At 37.2% G+C, this 23,287-nt stretch overlaps 3 protein-coding genes across 3 annotated transcripts; all 3 read left to right on the top strand.

The window, feature by feature from the left end:
* Nucleotides 1-1,519: 1,519 nt before the first annotated feature.
* Nucleotides 1,520-3,712, top strand: LOC306887194 (homeobox protein Hox-A10b-like; the record flags this gene model as incomplete). The annotated part of the gene is made up of 2 exons (XM_079444769.1): nt 1,520-2,285; nt 3,438-3,712. 2 exons carry the CDS (start codon nt 1,520-1,522, stop codon nt 3,710-3,712), a joined length of 1,041 nt encoding a protein of 346 aa, XP_079300895.1.
* Nucleotides 3,713-6,634: 2,922 nt separating this feature from the next.
* LOC306886906 (homeobox protein Hox-A9b-like) lies at nt 6,635-8,200 on the top strand (the record flags this gene model as incomplete). The annotated part of the gene is made up of 2 exons (XM_079444270.1): nt 6,635-7,163; nt 7,962-8,200. The coding sequence occupies 2 exons, from the start codon at nt 6,635-6,637 to the stop codon at nt 8,198-8,200; spliced, it is 768 nt and encodes a 255-aa protein (XP_079300396.1).
* Nucleotides 8,201-17,334: 9,134 nt separating this feature from the next.
* On the top strand, nt 17,335-19,458 carry LOC306886857 (homeobox protein Hox-A2b-like). The gene is made up of 2 exons (XM_079444190.1): nt 17,335-17,895; nt 18,480-19,458. Exons 1-2 carry the CDS (start codon nt 17,532-17,534, stop codon nt 19,208-19,210), a joined length of 1,095 nt encoding a protein of 364 aa, XP_079300316.1. The 5' UTR covers nt 17,335-17,531; the 3' UTR covers nt 19,211-19,458.
* Nucleotides 19,459-23,287: the final 3,829 nt, after the last annotated feature.

Genomic DNA, 23,287 nt, shown 5'->3' with positions numbered 1-23,287 from the left:
AATTAAGTTTAGGCTACTTTAGTGTGAGTATACCTATTTTATTCCAACGTGTTTTTCTACCCGAGTCATCTAACTACTGTAGTTGTGATATTTGGTCGATATTTAAAATTGCATGCTGATGCTCATGTGCAGTTTTTTTCCCCAACTATGTTAATTCCAACTATAGGACGATTAATCCTATGAACAAAGAAACAGGCCTATTTGTGAATATATCTGTGGAGTAAAAACCGTTGTAAAAAAGTTCAGAGACAGCAATAAATGACCATTTTCCACATAACATTAAGCAACATAGGCCGAATTTTTTTTTAGAATTTAGAATTATATTTCATGTAAATAAATACAACGGCGGCCTCAACATCACACAAAGGCTGATTTTCAGATAAATTATAATATCTCCAGGCAAAGGTCAATTTAATCACATACAACATTCGCGTAAAAATGGCTATTGTTAAATCATTTAGTAAACTTTATGGGATTGTGATTAGATTTATCTCTGTATTTAAAAATAATAGCCTTTAGAATGGAAAGAAGAACCTGGACTGTGTATTTGTTGGACATTATCTCAAAGGAACTCTTTACTTCTCGTATGCATGGATCTAACGTGAAAACTGTAAATTCATGGCATTCAGCTTTTAATGTTGTGTCTTCTTTTCTAAAATCTTTGTAAACATAATTTTATTGTTATTCGTTTAGCTATTAATATTAATTAATGTGTTTATTATTAGTATTTATTTATTTTCTATGTCTAAGGGGTTGGGTTTTAAATTTGTACAGTTGCTTTTTGTTTTGTACTACTGTTCCAAAAAATAAGACTCAATAAACAGTTGTTAACAAAAAATAAATAAATAAATAATAGCCTTTAGACAATTTTTTTTTCCTGTTAACTCAGTATTGTAGGCCTAATTATATATAGGCCTAGGCCTATATGTAACTTTAAGATTATCACATGCTAAATCTTTATTCTACAGTATGGAAATCCACATCCACCACATAAAGTGTTTCTGAAAAGCAGACTGAAAGCCGCCTCTCGTTTTGAACTTGAGTGTAGTAAATAAATTGTTTTGAGCCACCGCATGCATGGAAACTAGAAGAGCAGTCTGTAACTCACTGTTTATGTGCTTAAAGGGCTGTTGGGGCAATTACAGTGTATCATAAAGGTTTACTATTTTAGCACTTGATCTCCTTTTCGATACCTTGTTGCTTTTTGGTTTTATATAGGCTACGTGGCTCACAAGGCTTTGCGGCTAAGCGCCAATGTCAGCGTAAGTCAGTGGTCGTAAACATAATGCTGTTCACGTGAAATTCTGGTTTTATTCGTTTATATTTTCAAAAACGACTAATCGGGTTTATGTAGATTTGACTTAAAAAAAATCTAGTAGCTTGAAAAAGATATGGGACTCAAGGGTTACGTGCACACAGAGGGAGGAGTCATCGGTGCTCGTTGCGATTTAATTGGCTGTTAGCTCACACTGAGTTGTATAGTTATCAGTAATTATATTCAGCATGTTTTGCACAAGAAATGTCATCCAGAAAGGGCAATCTTCTTCCACCGTCAAATTATACCACAAAGATGTCATGCTCCGATAGTCCATCTGGAAATTCGTTTCTGGTAGACTCCTTGATCCACGGAAGGGCCGAGGGAAGTGGACACTACTACCAAAACAGCGGAGTCTACTTGCAGCCGAGCTCCGAGTATTCTTATGGACTGTCTAACTGTGGCTATTTTTCTGGACTCAAACGGAACGAGAGCAATTCGCAAAATGTAGTACCTACGTGTGGGCCATATCAAGGCATGGAAACATGGCTGGAGACGTCGAGGTCCTGTCGCATTGAACAGCCTAACAACCAAATTACCCCACGGTCGTTCTCGCCCACCATAAAAGAGGAAAACTCTTACTGCTTGTACGAGTCTGAGAAGTGTGCAAAAGACACCATTACAGAGGACATATCGTACTCCCGGCTGACACCAAACTCATGTCCATCTATCAACAATAACGGCTGTGTTCCGGTGCCTGGTTACTTCCGTCTATCTCAGACATGCACCACATCTAAAGGTTTTCCAGACAACCAGACTGTATCGACTCATGCTGCAGCTCAACGTTCTACCCGATTTGACAGCTCTCTTTCAGCCATAGGAGCAGAAGCGAGCAGGGAAGAGAACGACGTTCCTCCCACATGCGCACCATGTGCCCCGGCAAGAAACAAGGAGCTAAGGGGGTCCACTGGCACCGCTTCATCTCCCGAACCACCGGACAGTCCGGAGAAGGCGATCACTGTTACAAAAGGTTAGTTTTGTTGTTGCCCATTCCAAAGGATTCGGGCGTCCTTTGAACGCGTAAAAACACTCACGCCTTTGCGCGCGCGATACATATAGTCTATGAAACTGTTTTTCTTCTTCTTTTAATTTCATGTAGTATTGCAGTAATATTTCAGATTTTATTTCAAACACCATAAAAGGCTTTAGACTGGCCAGATTTGGCAGCACAATCATGTGCGAGAATCTTCTATTTAAAAAAAAAAAACATTTATCTTAAATCCTTACGTCTGGAGTCGTCTCTGTAATCCAAATAAAACAGCATTCCTTCGTGCCAAATGCAATATGCACTGACCATTTTTCGTTTTTAAAGCTCACTTTTTTAAATAATAGCATAAATATATTGCTCAAAAGATCTCATTTAACAGTTCAATAACCATAATTTAGTTCATATTAAATATTTTAATTAATTCAATGCAAACCTTCACATAGCAAAACATTAAAGGCAGTACTGACAGCAATAACGTGTGCTTCAGTTTTCTAAAGGTATCGCAATTTTTTTTTAAATGATTAGACATTAAAAAATCGTAAAGCAAATAGGGCCTATTGCTCTCGACCCTGGACTATGCCCATTTTGTGCATGTCTATATATGTATATGGTTTAGCAAACCTATTTTTCATGCCGTTTATGACCTCTTGAGATTGTAATCACATGCTTTGATTTATTTAATGTTAATTTTCTTGCAAAGGCCGAGAGTTTGTAGATGCAATGCCTAAATAAAATATTATATTACTCGAAACGACCGATAAAGCGTCTTCAGTGCAGTAACAAACAAAAACAAAATAATGATTAAAAACTGAAGAGAATAATCAGATAATAGTCAAAAACCTAATGATTAAATCGCAACTTAGTTCATACTATTAATATGGATACACACATTATCACAAGAGTCATACTTTACATGTTAAATGATAAAAGTTTATGTGAGAATGTACGTATGTACAGCAGCATGTGGAATTATTGTATGGATATTACACGTTGTTAATAGTAACCAGTTAATTAGTTTAGCATTTAAATAATATTCATTAGGCGTATCTGTTCACTGCATCCCATTGTAAAGTGCTGTGAAATGGGGGCCGCAGATGTACATTTTGGACTAATATTGTCTCAAATTTTCATCAGGAGATTCCAAAAGTGACAATACAGCCAACTGGCTGACGGCGAAGAGTGGCCGTAAGAAGCGTTGCCCCTACACCAAATATCAGACTCTAGAGCTGGAGAAAGAGTTCCTCTTCAACATGTACTTGACACGAGAGCGTCGCCTCGAGATCAGCCGCAGTGTTCACCTCACGGACAGACAAGTCAAAATATGGTTTCAGAACCGACGGATGAAGCTGAAGAAGATGAGTCGAGAAAACCGAATCCGAGAGTTGTCGGCCAACTTCAGTTTTTCATGAAGCCTCCTCGCTTTCTAGATCTCTGGCGCCCTCCTCCATCAGCTGCAGTGGTAGCCTACTTACAACAAACCGTCTCCGTAGGTGTGTGTGCATATATGACTTGTGCAAGATACTATTGATAACTTATTGTGTGTCGTATACTGTTGACATTTTTATCTGTTTATGTATAATTTTATTTGACAACCCAGTCGTCATAACATGTCATGGTTATTTATAAACTGTCAAGAGTACTTCACTGTAAAAGCAAGAGAGGAAAATATCAAATGCTGAAGGTGTTCATTGTACATAGCATTCAGACTATATTGTACATTTATTGTATATAACTGCGGTATTTGCATGTTGTAATAACAACTATTATGAAACCATTTTTAAATAATAACGACACGTTTCTTCTAAGTACGACCTTGTCAGGTATTTGCTGTTCTAGGCATAAGTGGAAAAATCCGGTGCTTAAAATGTAGAAACTTCTAAACATGACGGGACTTCTTGTATTATGTGCCATCTTTCTGGAAACACAGGCTAAAGAGATGGTCTCAGATGTAAATTAATCATTCATACATGGCAGAAAATAAATAAAGGCATGTGTAAAATCATCTTAGCCTACTTTTAAATTGTAGAAAAACACTCTGAGCTTTTATAACGGCGATTTTGGAGAAGCAAGGACTGTAATTTTGCTGACTATAAAATGAAATGATTTATATAATTATCAACACAGTCAGTATTGGTCCCGTGACAAGTCACACAAAAATGATTATCATTCCAATAGATACCAATTCTATTCCTGTCTTTTGGGTTATATTTCTTATTTAATTTATATTTACATTTAAGGGAATATTCCAAGAAAAGTCTACATATTTTATGAGACAGGATCACAGCAGTGTGGGCAAAAACTCACATTTTATTGTACTTGTTTGCTTGTGCAGAAAATACATAGATAAAAAAATAAGGCGTATTTGCCTTCTTATCTTCGCGAGCAAGAAACAAAGACAACTGCTAAGTGATTTAGGTAGTTGCATGTTGTTGGGCTATATTTTACATCCCCACAACACGAAACTGTCTTAATTGCCTCGCAGTGAGATTCAGCACAACAAGACAAACATGGTGCGCCGAAATCTGAAAAGTATTTCCAAAAGTAGTCTTTGTTTTATCTTGAAAAAAAAGACCAGAAATTCTCAGTAACATATGTTTTAACAACACAATTCTAATGCATGAACTGCACGACAGAAGTGAAATCTTTAGAGCTGTATAAAAAGTAAATGTTGGAGTGCAGGTGTAGTTAGCAAGGCCTCGGTTACGATCAATGCACTTTGGCCAAAGCCGCGTGCGCATCTGAGGCTGAGAGCACGCCCACACTGCCGGATGCTTTTGCTGGGCCGGAGGAAAAAACACACAAAGGCTTTATTGGCCATATTCAGGCCAGACAGCCAAGTTACAACCCGAAGAAAAACAGAGTAATAGCCCCTGTTATAAACAAAGTCTGTTGAAGTACCCAGAGATCCACTCTTCCGAGGACAAGATCACAGCAATGCTCATTGTCCAGAGGGAGAGAAAGCTCTGGTCGTCCGCTATTATCAGAGTTTTCATGGCTGAGAATAAAAAATATCAGGATTAAAATGATTTTCTATTAAAACATCCCTGTATTTACTCATGCTTTATGTTACAATCACGTTGCTGATTTCCAAATACCATGCAAGATGTTTATATTCTGAATAAAACATGCCGAGCAACGTTTAACCACAATACGTTTTAATTATGAAGCATACAGTCACTATTTCAATGAATGTGTGAGATATTGCAAAACAAAGCTTTTCTGTCCTGTATCAGCTTATTCAAGAATACTAACAATAGAATATCATAACATTGTGATTGTGACATGTTGCTATAAAAATCATGTTTATAATCATTTTTTTTGTAGTGTTGATCAAACACATTTAAAATGTTATTAAATATTTTCACTAATCTTTATGGTTTAATAATTGTAATTGTTGTAAGGTTTTAATGCGTAAAGTTTAATTTTAAACATAAAACAAGCGGTCTATTTTGTACATGTATCTGATAAGAGTCCGGTAAAGCTTTTTTTTTTTTTTCCCAGTTAGTTTTGTTCACAGTTTAGTTCACGTTCAGATTTAGTTCGACTTGTCTGCACATCGCAGTCTGCCTTGCTTAGGAGCAGACTGAAGGTTTGAGCGCGTTGTTACTGAATGACTGGTCACTTAGCAGGTCATATCTCAACCATCCAATGGCACTTATTGCCATATAAATATACATATGGCTCACGTAAAGATCCTTTTTATGTCTGAACTATTTTATGTCTTCTTGTGCACGACTAGGCCGTGCGGAATACGTGCATTCGTCATAGATAGCCTATGTTATTTTTTTGGGGGGTCTGCAAAATTTGTGAGAAAAAAAAATTCTGTCAAAAAAGGGGTAGCTGAATTGGACTGCAGGTATTTAGCTAGATGCCTATACAATGACATGGCAGCGCATTTAGCGTACGCGTTTGGGGTTTTATTTTATTATTGCAAACAGTATACCTCTATTAAAAACTGGATACAGAAATTCTACAATAACGCTTCTCAAATAACCTTTCTTGTTATTCCATGCTGAAGCTTAACAACACGAATAAAATCAAATCCACCTTCATAAAAGCATATGGCTATGCCATTAAAAATATGACTTGTAAAATGGAGGCCATTTAACCGTGTGCACTGGTTAGACTTTCCCCTTTATCTCCCACGTTCTCTCCCACAGTCACGTGTCTAGCACATCCAATCCAATCTCTGCAGTGATTCAACTTATCAGAGGTCTGTAGTTCACAGCGAAGTCAAGTAGTTAGTTACTTGATTTCAACGGATTCTGCTTTTGTGTCAGTTTCATTGTGGGTGTATCCGTTCGCCTGGGTTCTCTCTGCTTGTTTTTGTTATGTCGACATTGGGGACACTGAGTTACTACGCTGACTCACACATTCCACACGAGAATGACGATCATTTGGCACCGAGGTTCTCATCTGGACCCGTGGTCCAGCAGCAGGCTCGGGAACTGACGCTACTTGAATATGGCGAACAGGAGCAGTACACTTTCCAAGCCAAATCATCAATTTTTGGTGCGTCGTGGAGTCCCGTGCCCGTGCAGCCCCCAGGCACATCTATCGCCTACCACCCGTACATTCATCACCCATGCTCAACAGGAGAAACCGATGGAGCATCCGTGCGTTCCTGGGCGTTAGAACCGCTGCCTGCCCTGTCTTTCACGGGATTATCCACAGATGCACACCATGATATAAAACTTGAACCACTGGTTGGGAGTGGTGAGTGCACCACGCATACATTGCTTGTGGCCGACACTGACAACAATACGACCCAAGCAGAAAGGAAGATAACAGACGATGCGCTTTCCAACGGATCACAGGACGAGAAAGCTCCAGCAGAGAAGAAGGTGGATCTAGACCCAAGTAAGTGCAGCTAAGTTTATATCAGAATGCGTTTGAATATGTAGGATTCAGTTAAGCTACTTTTACCTTAACAGATGTATTCAATAGGCGCCGTTTGTATAGCCTATAATATAAAAGCAGGCTGGCTATAATCTATAAAAAGATAGTCTTTTGTGAGAGACGTCTACAATGGCCTGCTTATTGTAGCTATATTCCTATATTGTACCGTATTTTCAGTATAGGTTATAAGGAAGGCTAAAGGTCTTCTAACTAGGCCTTTCTTTCTTCGTTCGTTACGTGGGTGGCAATAATCTGCATATATGCATGTTTCAATGGAATGTGTCCAGTATTAAAAAATGCTACATATTTGCAGTTTATGTAATAATTATAGTCTATAGACTGCATGCCATGTAACATATAACAAGACTGCTGTCTTACACATTACATTCGATTAAATGTTACGTAAAAGATATGGATATAAACGCACAATTGTTGCCATAAAACATACATCTGGATTTCTGAGATTTTTTTTTTTTTGATAGACAGCAAGGTCCTTGTTTATCCCTCATTCAGTTATGCCAAAATTGCCAGTAGCTAGGAAGAAAATTATAGCATGCACATAAAATGTTCGATCATATAAAATCCACCCGCAGGCCAGATGCATGCAATGATTGTGCTTTCCAATTTCAGCATATCAAAATTGTACCGAAGCCTTTCTATTAGACTCTTCTTTCTTCTCGCGCGCTGATCATAAAATGGCCGCAGTATTTTTTTCAAGTGGCAACATGACTAGCTCTCTCTCTCCGACCCTTCTTGCAGATAACCCTGCGTCCAACTGGCTGCATGCGAAGTCCACTAGGAAAAAGCGCTGTCCATACACTAAGCATCAAACTCTTGAGCTGGAGAAAGAATTTCTGTTTAATATGTACCTCTCACGCGACCGTAGATATGAAGTGGCAAGACTCCTAAATCTCACCGAGAGACAAGTCAAAATTTGGTTCCAAAACCGTAGGATGAAGATGAAGAAATGCAATAAAGATCGTCCAAAAGACATTTAAAGGTGGAAAGCTATAATTGCGCACTGCATTGGATGAAGTTCTTTGGTTCGTGCGAAGGTGTTTGTGAATTAGCCTGTCTTTTTCCTCATGCACAACCACAGTAGATTATTATTGATAGCCTACATTTTGTAATGTTAGATGTACATTGCACAAGCCTTTGATCTAAGGGTATGCTTGTATATATCTTCGTGTCTTTGTATACAGCTTGTTGGTGATAGTTCTCTTATTTGGTTTGCTTGTTGTACGTCTAGCATTTCGCATTCTGTACATTTTAAATATGTTCAAATTTTATTTTCAAAAGTTTTAAAGCACCAGTTCATGATTTCAGGGAAATGCTGATATATGCATGATTTTTTTTTTCAAAAAATGTTTCAAAAAATGACTTGTAGCGTAATTTGTCAATGTTTAAATGTGACTACCTAGATGTATTTGAACTACCTATGTATTAAGATTAATTTATGTTGTGTTGTTCGTCATTGGAATATTTCAGTGAATTTTGTAACATTTACGTGCTTGTAATGTTATATGTGAACACATGATAAATTGCATACGCCAATACCTCAAATCAACACAGTGTTAGTCGTTTTCAAATTAAATTCCACTTGTGTACATAAATACATTTCGTTAAGACTCTCTATACCAATGGTCTGGGCAAAAATATACCTACGATAAAAATGTTTTTTTTTCATGGGTCTCATGGAGTGCAAATCTGTGATATTGCAATAAGTTGTCACTAATAATTGCAGCCTTGTATTTCTGTGCTATACAGCACATAGAGTTTCAGACTCATGAAAGACTCAACATAAATAAATCGTTCCTGAACGAGGTTGACAATGACTGCAATCCCATGGTATTTTTACGCTGTACAACGAGAAATATTTTACCGCCCTCCAAACAGTTTTACACTTCTCCCGTTATCTCGCAACCTACTGTTTAGTGTCCTGTTAACGGCCCGGATGCCGTTTATCCGAATAAATAAAGCTTAGTTTGATGCTCGTAGACAGGCCTGCACATTCTATTTGTGCCTTGCCCCTGCAAAGCGATATTAGTGGCTGCGCGGCAATAAACCACAATCACAGTCTTTAACTGTTTATGGGGTGCAAAGCGATTGAAGGCGGAACTGGAACGACTTTTTGGACGCCCAACGCTTATATTACAATTACAATAACACATGATATATTTAATAAAAAATAAAATGAATAAATATTTTATTAATTTTCATTTTAGTATTATTATTATTTAATTAGCCTATTTAATAAACACACAAAAATAGAAAAACTGAAAAAGAAGAGGAAGAACTCTGTTGCAGACTAAATCTTCAAAGGCTCTACCCCAGACAGCATCGTAAAATGGGGCTCAGCCCCTGTTTTTTCTCTACAAATTACTTTATTACTCCTCAGCAACAATTAAAACGTTGCAGAACTGATAACCCATTTGTTGCCTCTTCATGCATAAAGTGACAACGGAAACACAACCTATTGACGCATTGTACTATTTCTTGCGTCCAATATCATTGCTACTTTGCACTTTGGTAATTGCATTTAATGTTTAGCCTACATTACGTGAATGTTTAAGATAATAAAACACTCTTGTGCACTCGTTTTGTCTAAATGGCATAACTAGGAATTCTAAATATTTCCGTTTTAGTGAAGGTGCTTCCCCCAACGCTTCACATTTTGGTGTCTGTCTTAGCCTATTTAACGCACCTGATTCATCAGTAAATCAGCTCATTAATAAAGTGCTTAATGATCTATATTTGGTGTGTCTGATAAGAGTGAGACAACAGTGTTGTGGGGCCTCCTTGAGCAGAATTGAGAATGTGTTTTAACAAACAGACGGGCCAAATGAGCCACTAACATTAGTATCCAGCAGGTGGAGACAGCGGTTTGTTTGAAACGATAAAGCGGCTAAGTGGATTCTGCCCTACCGCAAGCTCACTTAATAAGGGCCAACCACAAACAAAACCTATTTACTGATGCAAATATTTCAGCTAAAGTATCAAGAATGATGAATTCAACAACTGTCAATTAGAATATGGTCGCCTGTTAGGCCTTTGTGAAAACTGAACTGTCATTTCATTTGGTTTTTACTTTTAGGACTTAGTTTGAGCCTAAATGCAAGACTTTCATGTTCAGTTGATAATGATGCAAATGGCTCACTTAGGTTTAATTTTATAAATATTTTAGCTTTTGAATTTTCAAACCATTAAAACATGCATAAATGACTGACATTTGGAAAACATACCACATCTAAGCATAGCATTCTTTTCTTGAATCTGTGCTATGTTGACCTTGTCTGACCGCTATGACCTTACTTCAAATTACAAACAGATGATCTGACACCATGTAGTTTCCTCAGATTCCAGCAATAAATCTGTATCAATCAAAATTAAGGTTTTTAATATGCTTCTTAAGGGCCAACTTGTTGCTGAGTTTAGCTCAAATGTGCTCCAACACACCTGCCTGGAAGTTTCTAGTGATCCTAAAGACCCTGGTTAGTTCAACTTTGCAGGAGGTGCATATTACCACCCAGGAGCAGCAGTGGATGCCCCTGGTTTACATAGAAGCATGCACACACACTAATGCTCAAGGTAAGACAGGTGGTTCTTGTCCATTCCAGAACTTTGCTTCACTGTCTTATGAGTCAATATGGGACAAATGAGTTGTGCCTGCAATTCAAAGCATCATGAAGTAGAACTTAGTAGAGGTATCAGGTCCTAAACAGTGGTCAGAGGGGTGTACTGCATGTTGTCTGTATCCAAATGGATAATGGGAATGCTAGAATGTGGCAGAGTGTACTACAAGCAAGAAGAAACTTTGCAGCTTTGTACTTTGTAGCTAATAGGCGTCATAATCATGCACAGAATAAGGTGGGCTTGACTGCTTTGAGTGTCAGTTTGGGGTTAAAAGTGATAGATCACACAAACATAAGATTATGTCATCATTTACTTACCCTCATGTAATTCCAAACCTGAATGACTTTCTTTTAGAAAAATTTATTTTGAAGAACACTGAAGTTCAAACAAAACACTGGATCCCATTAACATTCATTGCATGACTTAAAAATGCAGGGCGAGTGATGATAACAAAATTTTCATTTTTGAGTGAAAAGAGTAAGTGTACCAGTAGACAGAGACACTAATTATGCACAATCTGCTAATATTTTACAGGCTATACAGGCTATAAAATTTCAGTCCACACTTGCAAGTTTCAGTGTATGATTAAAAAGTAATTGATAGTTTAGTTTTAACATTTTACAATGCCTTCATATTGTTTATATTGTGTCGTAGATCAAGGTGGAGGGGAAAAGCGCTATTTAAGAAGTACCTTACAGTCTTACGAGTGGTCTGGGGCCCTTATTAATCCACAAGCTTTTCTATGTGGTAGCTAACATATATAACAACACTTTTGGGAAAGAGACCGCAGTGATAAAGTACCACTTACCTACTACTTGGGTCCCACTTAGCCTAGTGTTTCGGGAAACCAGATAGATGTTAGTCATTTTCCTCTTTCACTAAAAAGGATAAAATCCATTTACGTGTCACATTCCTGTCTATATGTTTTAACTTGTCACACAGGTATGCATGTATCGGAAGCAATATGTAAAGATAAAAATACAGTGGACTGTACTGGACTGACGTTGCAACACAAGCATCGTTGACCATCTCAACTAACGTTGTACGTTAATTTACAATCCAGTAACGCCCAAACTAGAACTAGGTCCTGAACTAAAGCTGAAATTTCTGCAAATATACGTTCAAGAAACAATCCTCAACATGAAAGTAGTGGAAAACATGAAAATTTCTTGTTATCTTCTAAATTTAATAATTAAAGGATTCTGACTTAGGTTTAAAAAAATATTATAGGCTAGCTACGTTAAGCACGTAGCCTAAAGGTTAGGCGCTATATTGGATTTAACGCGAATGAAAATTAGACTGAGGAGGGACGTATGTACAGTCTTTACAATGGCACACAACTTATAATGGTCCTAGATCACGCAATTTTCATTACTCAAAACGTTTATAGAATATTTGTCTATGGAACATCGGTAGTACAGTCCATTGAACGCACTAGGCCTAGTTCTATTCTTCACAGCCCTGTTTTCATTGCAGTAAAAATGAAATGGGCAATGCAGCTTCTCTGACTAAGGTCTATGTAACTGCACACATTGGCCCAGTTTCACAGACAGGGCTTAGACTAAACCAGAATTAGGTCATAGTTTTATTAGGACATTTAAGTAATTTTTAAAAACATGCTTAGAAAAAAACATCACTGTGTGCATCTTGAGACAAAACAAAGGCACTGATATATTTTAAGATCAGTCAGTGCATGTTTATTTCAGTTGAAACAGCTCAGACTTACATTTTAGTCTAGGACTAGGCTTAAGCCTTGTTTGTGAAACCTTTGGTTTGGAACTCAACAGATGCACACAGTGTCGGACATCCGCTATGAGAACTAGGCTAACCATACAGAGATACTAGATACACTTAGTCTAATGCAACATGCAATATGCAGCTTCCATGCTATACAGACATAAAAAGATTTAAACCAGCAATGAAGGAAGAAGAGAAATTAGAAGACAGCACCTTTTTAAAACTCCTTTGTTAATAATATTTATTCTTTTTTAACTGCATAAATATTTCATGTAAAATGATTAATAATGTACATTTCTATATTGCAATTACATTGTAGCATGGCAATCAAATGCATGTTGCCTGATGGTAAAAAGTGCATAGTGTTTCATTCATCTCTAAACTGAGATTAGAAAAACTGGCAGTTTTTTCACTCTCTTCTCTTGTTGGGGAGAAATATTCCTAAGAGCCTACGTGTTATTTTAGGAAAGAAGCGTAGTACAATAATAAATAACTGGTAAAGTTATAAAACAATTGGTGTACATTAGAAATAACTTGAAAATCCGTGACGTTACTTTACGCGTTTATAAAATGAGGGCGCATAGCAGAAAGGGGGCGATGTTGAGCCTCCACTTGTAGTATAAACGCTGTTTTTTTTTTAGGAAACCATAGCCCATCTTGTTGAAAGGCAGCTGATAATAATCCAGCAGTAAAGTATATTTTAAATAAAGGCTGCTCTTTACATGTGATTGTTTTAACTATGTTACCATAGCTCTATCACACACACCAAATAGGCCTATAGGATATCAGCCTATCCAGGCCTTTATTTAGGCTATAGTTTACTTTACTTTTAGTAGCTAATATGGTTATCTTGGAAGAAATTCGTTGTCGGAGCAAACAACCCTTTAACGATTAATTACTCATAAATCGTAAAATATCATGTAGCTAAAGTTCATGAAATAATAGCGGTCCATGTATAAAGGTGGTATTATTAACCGATCTATTTCATGCCTCCCAACACGAGTATTAAAGGCATATACTTCTCTAAAACATTTAGAATAAAAACTTTTTTGTTGCTACTCCGTTATAACGCAATTAGCCTATCCTGCATACAGACAAGAAGGCATTTTCGTTTAATGGTGCAAGAGACTCATGACGGCCCCCAAGGACCAGACACGGTTACTATCGTTTAGTGATATGGTCAACACGCAATACTAGATCTGCGCACTATTGGATCACATTACCCTGATAATTTACAGTAAACTGACTCAACTTTCCAGCAGATAAAAGAGCTGCTATACACGTAAACCGATAGGCCTATGCAATTGGTCTCCAATTATTTGTGTTCACCTTTTACGTAAAAACAAAAAAAAACTATTGATATATTCATGTTTGTAAAATCATAGTTAAATCATCGATTCATGTGTCTAATGGTAATAGATACTCAAATGATTTAAGTAGCTAATCAGTGCCAGGATCCACGAAGTTACTAATCTTTGCGCATACAGTTTAGGAGACATCCCCCACCACCATAATATAGTAGCCTATAAGTAGCCCTGTATTTATTTCCAATACCCAAGAGACGTTGATTCTTGGCTTACGAATTGATCCTGTTTCTTGTTTTAGCATCAAGAAGATAACCTATAAATTTGTTAACACCGTGATCTTCTTATGGTACAGGCTATACTCTCATAACGTCATATCCTGAATAAAACTGCATGATTCTCTTCTAAGGCAGGAGTATAGGCTAGTGCATATACCCGGAAATGACATACACCTCTAGCACAACAATAGGAGCTTGGAGCTCGTTTACGACCCAGTGCAATGTGTGTGGGTTGAGGGTCATCCATCAAACGCCACTGTTGCTAGAGCTACTGCCACTGCTGCCTTCGCAGACATCATAAACACCCAATATACGCCTCACTCGCGCTAATTTACAAAGCCCACTGTGAGGGATACGAACAGATCAATGCCTGGCCTTTTTTTTACATGAACGAATGGGTTTGGAAACGTGGTTGACCGATGAAGAAGTATTTACAGTATCCTGAGATGAAAGTCCATTCAGTTGACCATATCTCATTCACATATTGCTATTAGGCTATACTCGGAAATATTTTAACAGTGTTAGCTTACTCTATTAATTATTCAAATATGTTATTAAACAGGCATTTGAATTTGCGTAATTCATCCAAACTCTGTAATTGAAAAAACGTATAAATCACGTATAAAACGTATAAAAATTCGTATAAATAAGACAATAGCCTACAATAAAATCCCAAAAGAAAAGAAAATTAAATCCAACATGGATTTAATTACATATCAAAAAAGAAAATAGAGAATTACAGTCTATAACAAACTTACTTTTACCAGTGATGTTTATAAAACAAATAAAAAAAATGAGTTTTACAACTTCATCACATTATTATTATAATAATAATAATTAATATGATTATTGTGATTATTTTGAACGCCTATAATGGCTACGTATTTAAATGCGTAAATCAATATCATACATAGCCTATGTACTCAATCTATTAATGCATTAGTTTTGAATGCAGCACATTGATCTCTACATTTGTTTGATGATCCAACGAGCCAAGTTTTCATTCTTAACTTGTGTTTTATGACCGTCAGCATTCATTATTTATTCTAACAGACGGTCAGCGGGGCTGTTCATCGAGTCAGACATATCCAAAAAGACATGGTGCTGGAACATACTCAGCACGTGGACAAAAATGATGCAAACTGCCAAATAATTAAAGAATGATTAAATATCTATATCTTAAAAAAAAAAAAACGCTTAATTTTTTCTAGATTTGTCCTTCGAGAAACCTCGGCTTTAAAAATGTAATAAACCGTTTCTAATTAATATTTTAATGCCAGTCATAAATGTGGACTAAAATTTCAAAGTGTTATTTTTCAATTGCACACTGATGCATTTATTAGACATAGCTACATTAAATTAAGGTAACTCACATACTCAACAAAACAACTCTCGAACTTGAGAATTTTACCTAACCAAATAGAAAAAGATTGTGTTGTAAAGCCTTAGATTAAATCTTTTTTCGAATTAATTTCAAATTTTACAAATATCAAAACACATTTCCGATAATATATTACAAGCACATAAACACAGTATTCATGTACAAGCAATAATAGATTTACAAAGACATGAAATTTATAGTTCGATTGCCAATTTACAAAAAAAACAAAAAACAAAAAAAACAGGCTTTTCATTCAAAGCACGGCAATATATTTTGATACTCACATATCCATTCTGTCAGGCCTATCTAATGAGAATAAATACAATGCTCTGTAAATATGAATTAATATTTCAACAGACAGATTAACATAGCAATAATACGACAATTAACAGTATCCGTAAAGATACATCCTTGATAAATTTCGATGTTCAGCTCGTGGGAAACGGCGAAGATTTTTCGTTCGTGGTGGAAATGTGTAAGAAGGAGTGGGTATTTTTGAAGAATGCCGACACCCACGTTCATCTCCACACAATAGCTCCTGTGTAGCTGCAAAAACACATGCTTTCTCTCTTACAATCAATATGTAATCCTATTCATTCCCAAACCTTCGATAAAGGCAGACTTTCCAAAAACGAAAATATAAAACGATCGATTTTTTGGTCCGAAATAATAAAGCTGGTCCATTCGAAGAACATCCGGTTTGAAATTACCATCAAGTTCAATCCTTTAATTGGAAAATATCACTTTAGTAAATTTAATTTATAAAATGGGGAAACTCTCAACCGTGAGTACTACGTTGTTCTCTTCTTCCTGGCCACATATGATCTAAGGGAGTGTTAGATGGTTTAAATGTGTTCTCAGGGCACTAAGCTGTCAGACCTTTTGGCGTGTAAGATTGATAGCGTGCAGGCTTCCAGGGCTCTTTGTTTGGAATATAAGAAATAAAGTGCTCGAGGCCTACACCTACTTGGCTAAAGACTTCTGAGGACAACATAGAAGACACATTCTTGAACGTAAAAGTCTAATGAATGAACATTTTTATTTTATATGAATTAATATATTGTATGCGTTTGCCCTGTGTGACGATTTAGTGTCGCTCAAACAAATTGTCAAGATCAATTCAGGTAAAATGTGTAGCGTGTTATTATTTGCATAATACACTGAATGTACAATTAGAAGTTTTATTTTCACAAATTCTGCACTGAGTATCAATTATGTTAATTGCACTATTAGTAGAAGAATGTAACCTGAGCAATTTCTGAATTAATATAGTTTCAAAGCTACAGTAATTAAAAAAAGGACTGCAATATATCTTAAACTAAAACAACACTAATACGCATGCAAGAGTACTGCGTCAGTGCGCGTGTGAATACGCGGGCGCGTCTGGGCTTTCGCAGAATTTGTCTGCGCGCAATGTGTGCGCGCGTACTGTCTCGAGTGCTTTTGCTCGTGCATTGGCAAACGAGAGCGCGCATTCTCTAAGAAAGTAGTAAAAACCCAGACTCAGGATTAATGGGTTTCCTCGATCGTGGCTATTGGTGTGTTTATGTGTCCAGTTGATGTGTTGGGGGATCTTCCGCCGAGGGCAAGTCAAACAATAAAGGGAGAACAGCAGACGGACTCACTGTCACTCTCACTGTTTCAGGTACTGGCTATACTTGCATTCTACGGAGCATTGGGCAAACTGACCAGAAATGCGTAAATAAACTAGCCCGTCCCAGAGAGTGAGGCGTTCCTCTCGGACTTTTTTCGATCAATCACACAGACAGTGGCTTCTTTTGATTAAACCCCAAATTGTCATTGGACAGAGGTAATCATGTGACAAGCAATACGGTCCAATTTCAACCTTGTCTCCATGAAAGCAATAGTTTAATGGCACCGCGGTCCCCATACGGCCGTAATCAGCAAAATAGTTTTTTTAACCCGGCACGATATTTCATTTTATCTTCCTTGGGTCACAAATTTGTGAGCAGCGAATTTGGAAGACTTGGAGGAGATGAATTACGAATTCGAGCGAGAGACGGGTTTTATCAATAGTCAGCCGTCGCTCGCTGAGTGCCTGACATCTTTTCCCCCTGTCGGTGATGCATTTCAAAGTTCATCAATCAAGAGCTCGACGCTTTCACACTCGACACTGATTCCTCCTCCTTTTGAGCAGACCATTCCAAGTCTGAACCCCGGCAGCCACCCTCGCCACAGCCGGCCCAAGCAGAACCCTAATGGCTCATGCCCGCTGCCTGCCGCATCCTTACCCCCAGAGTACCCTTGGATGAAGGAGAAAAAAGCATCCAAGAAAAACCAGACAACTTCGACAGCAACAACCACCACCGACCCTGGTCCACTATACTTCTCCCCTCAAGGTATTTGGATTTAATGCAATTTTATTTTTTTATAGTTTATTTTAAACGAAATGTAAGTTATTACTTTTGTTGTTATTATTATTATTATTAATTTCAATTGCTGTGTTGCGCAAGGCCATGCTGCTTGAAAGTGCAAGATAGTTTGTTATCCTCATGGGTCATGCGAACATGTTAATATCTGAGATTTAAAAATTTTGCTAGTTTTTGGATGCGAAGGATCTGTTCTGAACAACTCCTAAACTCTGTGTTAGCTACTTGTAGTAGGGCATGAATTTTAATATTGACAGTAATGAAGAATGATAGATTGCCATTACTCAACTCGGCAGCTGGCGTGTTCATTAATCTTCACTCGGACCTCTCCGCACTCACACCAGACACATCAGTATATTCTGGCATAGGGGATGAGGACACAAATTATTCAAGTGCCGTGGCTCCATTCCCACAAACAATTTATGCTCACTGAGAAACGCAATATATTTGACAAGTTTGTGGGGTCAGCTTTAAGCCCCACAGCGCCGTTGTAAAAATCAAGAGTTATAATTAGTGGCGTATCAATAATGTATAACGCTGTGATCCCTTCATAGGCTCGCCCGAGATTTCTGATGGTGGCAATGGGGCTACTCGCCGACTCAGAACGGCGTACACCAACACGCAGCTGCTGGAGCTGGAGAAGGAGTTCCACTTCAACAAGTATCTCTGCCGGCCAAGGCGCGTGGAAATCGCCGCTCTGCTGGACCTCACCGAGCGGCAAGTCAAAGTTTGGTTTCAAAACCGGAGAATGAAACACAAACGGCAAACGCAGTGTAAAGAGAACCATCACGGCGATGGAAAACCACCGAGCCTGGAGGAGGCAGGCGGACGGGGTGATGGGAAATCTTTTTTCGAACAAGTGGCAAACAATGTATCAGGGGCGCTTTTGGAAAGAGAGGGTTATCCATTTCAGCAGAATACCTTAACTTCTCAACAGTCACAGAATGGACACAATAGTGATTCCCAAAGCGCAACTGTCTCGCCTTTAGGTAGCAATGACAAACATCTGAAACATTTTCCCAACCCGTCACCCACTGTTCCTATCTGCGCCTCAACAATGGCCCCGGATTGTGCATCTGCTCAGGACAATGGCAGTCCCTCGGCCCTGGACGTCTCTTTACAGGACTTCAACGTTTTCTCCAATGATTCCTGCTTACACCTCTCAGATGCCGTGTCCCCAAGTTTGTCAGAATCTGTAAACAGCCCCATTGGTTTATCTACGGAGGCCTTTGATTTCTTCTCTGAGACGCTTACAACAATCGACTTGCAACACTTGAGCTACTAACTCTAACTGAAGTTTCATTATAGGGACGTCAATATCTTTCTCACGTTGATGGTCTGTGTGTTTAATTGTGACTTTAAAAATAGGCCTAGACCATTAATCAATGAGGTAAGTTTTTCAATAATCGAGTGATAATTTTTGTTTACAGAGAAAATATGGCAGGAAAAAAGTGATATTTTTCACGTTTTATTTTTGTATCGTTCTGCGGCAAAGCGCCATATTTTCATAGAATAAATTTGTACTTGTTATTGAAAATAATAGCGGTGTTATTTATTTATTCAATATTCAGATTAAGAAATAACAGGTTAAGGAATTAAACGAGGTATAAGATTCAAAGTATATATTACTATTCAATTTTGCTGATTTGTTATGATAATGTGTATTAACCTGTTTTACGAGGATTAAGGATTTTTATTATAATTTTTCGAGAGACAAAATTAGATATTTAGGCTTATAGAAAGCTGCCAAATATATGTTTATAATCGCTAATCAAAACTAATATCAGTTATCCCGAAAACTAGCTATTTGTGCGCAAAATTAATACGCAGTTAGGTATGTAATTGCGTTACATTCTTTTTATTAATATTTGTTAATTTCCCTGTAGCCTATTTGGCGTTAAATTTAGATTTTTTTTAACAGTATGAAATGAACCCATGGGAAGTTTTAGATGCCATCAAATTTGTAGACCAAAACAGAATGCCTCAAGAAGGAGATTGATGGCTTGATGCTACGTACACAAATAAGTCCCTACTGTATCTGACGACACAGGGAGTCTCCTGGCCAAGAGTTGTAACGTTTTGGAGTTCAGCAATTAAATTTTATTGCCTATTAAACCTTCGACAGGGGGTTGGTGTTGAGGCAGCACTCCGCGTAATTCAATCTGCCGCTGAAAATGAAAAGGGAATTCAACAGTCAATCCACATTTTAACATTAATTATTTCGTTTATATAATTTATTATAATTATCAGTTTATAGATTTAATTGATATTTGATGAATGTAACTGTGTCCCGAATCAGATCAGTGCATCTAATACAAGAGTTATCAAATGAAGTAGCCTATCGTTTTATCAACAGGCAACGCTGCAAGGAATGATCTGACAGTATCAACTAAAACCTAATTTTGCTGGTGTTTGATCAATATTAATATTTATACTTTTAAATTCCAAATAGTTGCTATCTGAATAAATAGCTAATAAACAATCTCATTTTATTTCCTCGGCCATGCTCTCCCAAGATCTTAACTCTATGGGCCTGCGTGTGCTCTTGGTCTAACCCGATTGATCCCCGCTCGTTGTTATACAGCCATAAAACAACTCAATTTTAATCTTTTTCGACAAGTCAGGATCTTGGCAAACGCTTTTCACCTTTTGCACAATAAAAAGCCTGTCAACACCGGGTTTATAGCCTTTAAGTTTAACAAATACATTTGTATTTAGGTAGGCTAGCCTATATATATTTTTTAATTAGTTTTTTATTTTAAATAAGTATTTTAGCACTGATATGTGTCCCACATTACACGAAACTACAAATAATCACAAAATAAAATAAACAGTTTCCGTGGCTGGTTTATCGAGTTTAATAATTATGGTGACTCGAGCCACTTCTGTTAATGCTATAGCCTACTCTATGAAGTGCAAGTTGTAGGAAATTCTAAGCATACCAACACAAAACTGAATTTACTTCAGTGGTACCTCGATAAGAGTGTTCTGTGAAACCTAGCTTCGGAGAAATCTAGCTAAGATCATTTCCAAACATCTGACGCCACGTTGCAATCGCTGCGTAAGTGTAGAAATGGAAATAAGGCCTAGCGGCCAAGAGCTCACGCCGCTGAGGCATTTGTTAGAGACGCAGAATGATCCGAGTCCTTGCATTAGATCAGGCTAACTTTACACCCACACAATTTAGGATTGATATGCTATAACCACCGCAGACCTACTAATGTAGCCTAGTTAATTTATAATATAACAATCTAATATAACAATAATCGTGGTCTGAGGGCTTTTCAGTTATTTTTAAATGCTCTTATCTTTAATTTGGTTTATTAAATGTTATATTATTTAGAATGTTCAATCATACACAAAAAAGATGTGCACAGAAAAGCCCTTTAATCGCATTTTACAAAACAAAGCTCAAAATCGTTTAGGCTCTAAAGGCGTTGCGACAAATCGAGCCTGAACAAATAGTTTGACTGACGTCCTTTGACGAAAACAAACACGTGATCGGCATTCTTTAACCAGGTTAAAGACTAAGTTGAGATTTGGCACAGAGAAGTGATCAACATCCAACTAGCTACCCAAAAGAGATTTTTGCATCATATGCATGCAGGGAAAGGCTTAGAATTACAATACAAATTCTCTTTACAATTTTATTATTAATCTTCTATTAAAGTTTTGAAATGCCCTGAATAAAAATCATGTAAAAATATATAACTGTAATCCTCTCATTGAGGCAACTTTTTACATTCTACACATTTTTGGAAGTCAGTTGTCACTTTTGTGGCAGCACCCCATTTTTAAAATTGTGGTTGTAAAATAGAAGGCTGGATAAACCAAATTTGCCTTTCCAAAGTGAATATGCATCACAATAACTCATATGAGCCACTACTAGGACCTGGGTAATATTGCAGATACATTTGCTAAAATATGTTATTGCACAGATGCTTCATGTATAATATCTGCTTACTTATTAAATACTGCCATAAAGTTTGACAGTCACATAACTGTCATGATCCTACCCAAATTGAACCATCAACTCTGCCTTAATGCAAACGGATGTGAAACCATTTGGTATGCATAATGTGTACATGTAATTTGGGGCTCCTGCAACAATGTTATTTTCTCAAGTGTTTTGCAGCCTAAGTTTATGGCTTTGGTTAAGGAGCCTGACATATTTTTGGTCATCCCAGCATCTACAAGAATTTATGAAAAATCTGTGCAAAGTAAAATAAAATGCTTAAAGAGGAAAGGCCTATGCACTGTTAGTCCACTGACTCAGTCTGTAATGTCTATGCAGGCATTTAAAGTCAGTGCAGTCAGCCTTCAACTGGTTTCCATGGAAACCTTGCATTTAATCTTGGTGGTCCCTTTTGTCATTCCTATGCAGGTGGGCTTCATGCAGATATTCTGAGGGTAGAGTGAAATTAGAGCAGAAACACTAAATATAAACTGCAAGATGCATGAAAATGCAAACCGTATATATGTATTTTAAGTGTGCAGTTATGTAATGCTTAGGAACTCTTCACTCAAAAATTCCAATCTGTTATCATTTACCCACTCACATGTACATTTACCCACTCACATGTTATCATTTACCCACTCACATGTACAATAATTCTTTTGTGAAAAACAAAAGAAGATAATTTGAAAAATTTCAGCGTTGTTTAGGGCTCCACTGATTTTTATTGTGTGGACAAAAACAGTCTTTCTGTGTTCTGCTGAAGAAAAAAGTCATTAGGGTGTGGAATTGCATGAGGGTGCATAAATGATGAAAGAATTTTCATTTTTGAGTGAAATATCCCTTTAAGGGTTTAAACCTTTTAAGGCTCTGAATCAAATAGAATGGCTCAAGTAGAAGGCCAACCACAGCAACACCACAGAATACAAATGAACAAATTAGCTCTATGAAGCAAGATATTATCTCATAGATCATGTTTATGGAATTCCTGAGGTATGCAATTATTCTTCTTCTAGTTGCACTTACGTGGTCTGCTTCTTAAACATCTCTTTTCATCTAACATAAAGTGTTTTTCCTCCTGCGGCTGCAACCGAGGCCACACTATGTAATGTTAAATCAAATGACTAGCACAGGTTCACGCCTCATGAATATATCTACAGTAATTAATAATCAAAGAATCAAATCCCTGCCAAAGAGAAACACAGGTACAACAGTTACAAATGTACATTTCTGAAGTAACTTATGATTGATGCATTCTTTTGTTGACATTAAACGTAAACTCAAGGTTCAATCCAAGGGAGCCCAGACTTTTTTCCCCCCTCTCCAGAAACATGTGGTGAAAGTGGTGTCAACAGACAGTTTAAATGTTTAAATGTAAGCTAATTCTAAGTCTTTTAAAAACAACAC

The sequence above is a fragment of the Barbus barbus genome (genome assembly GCF_936440315.1).
Source record: "Barbus barbus genome assembly, chromosome: 21".
In the NCBI taxonomy this organism is placed as follows: Eukaryota; Metazoa; Chordata; class Actinopteri; order Cypriniformes; family Cyprinidae; genus Barbus; species Barbus barbus.
This window is presented reverse-complemented; position numbering and strand designations above follow the sequence as displayed.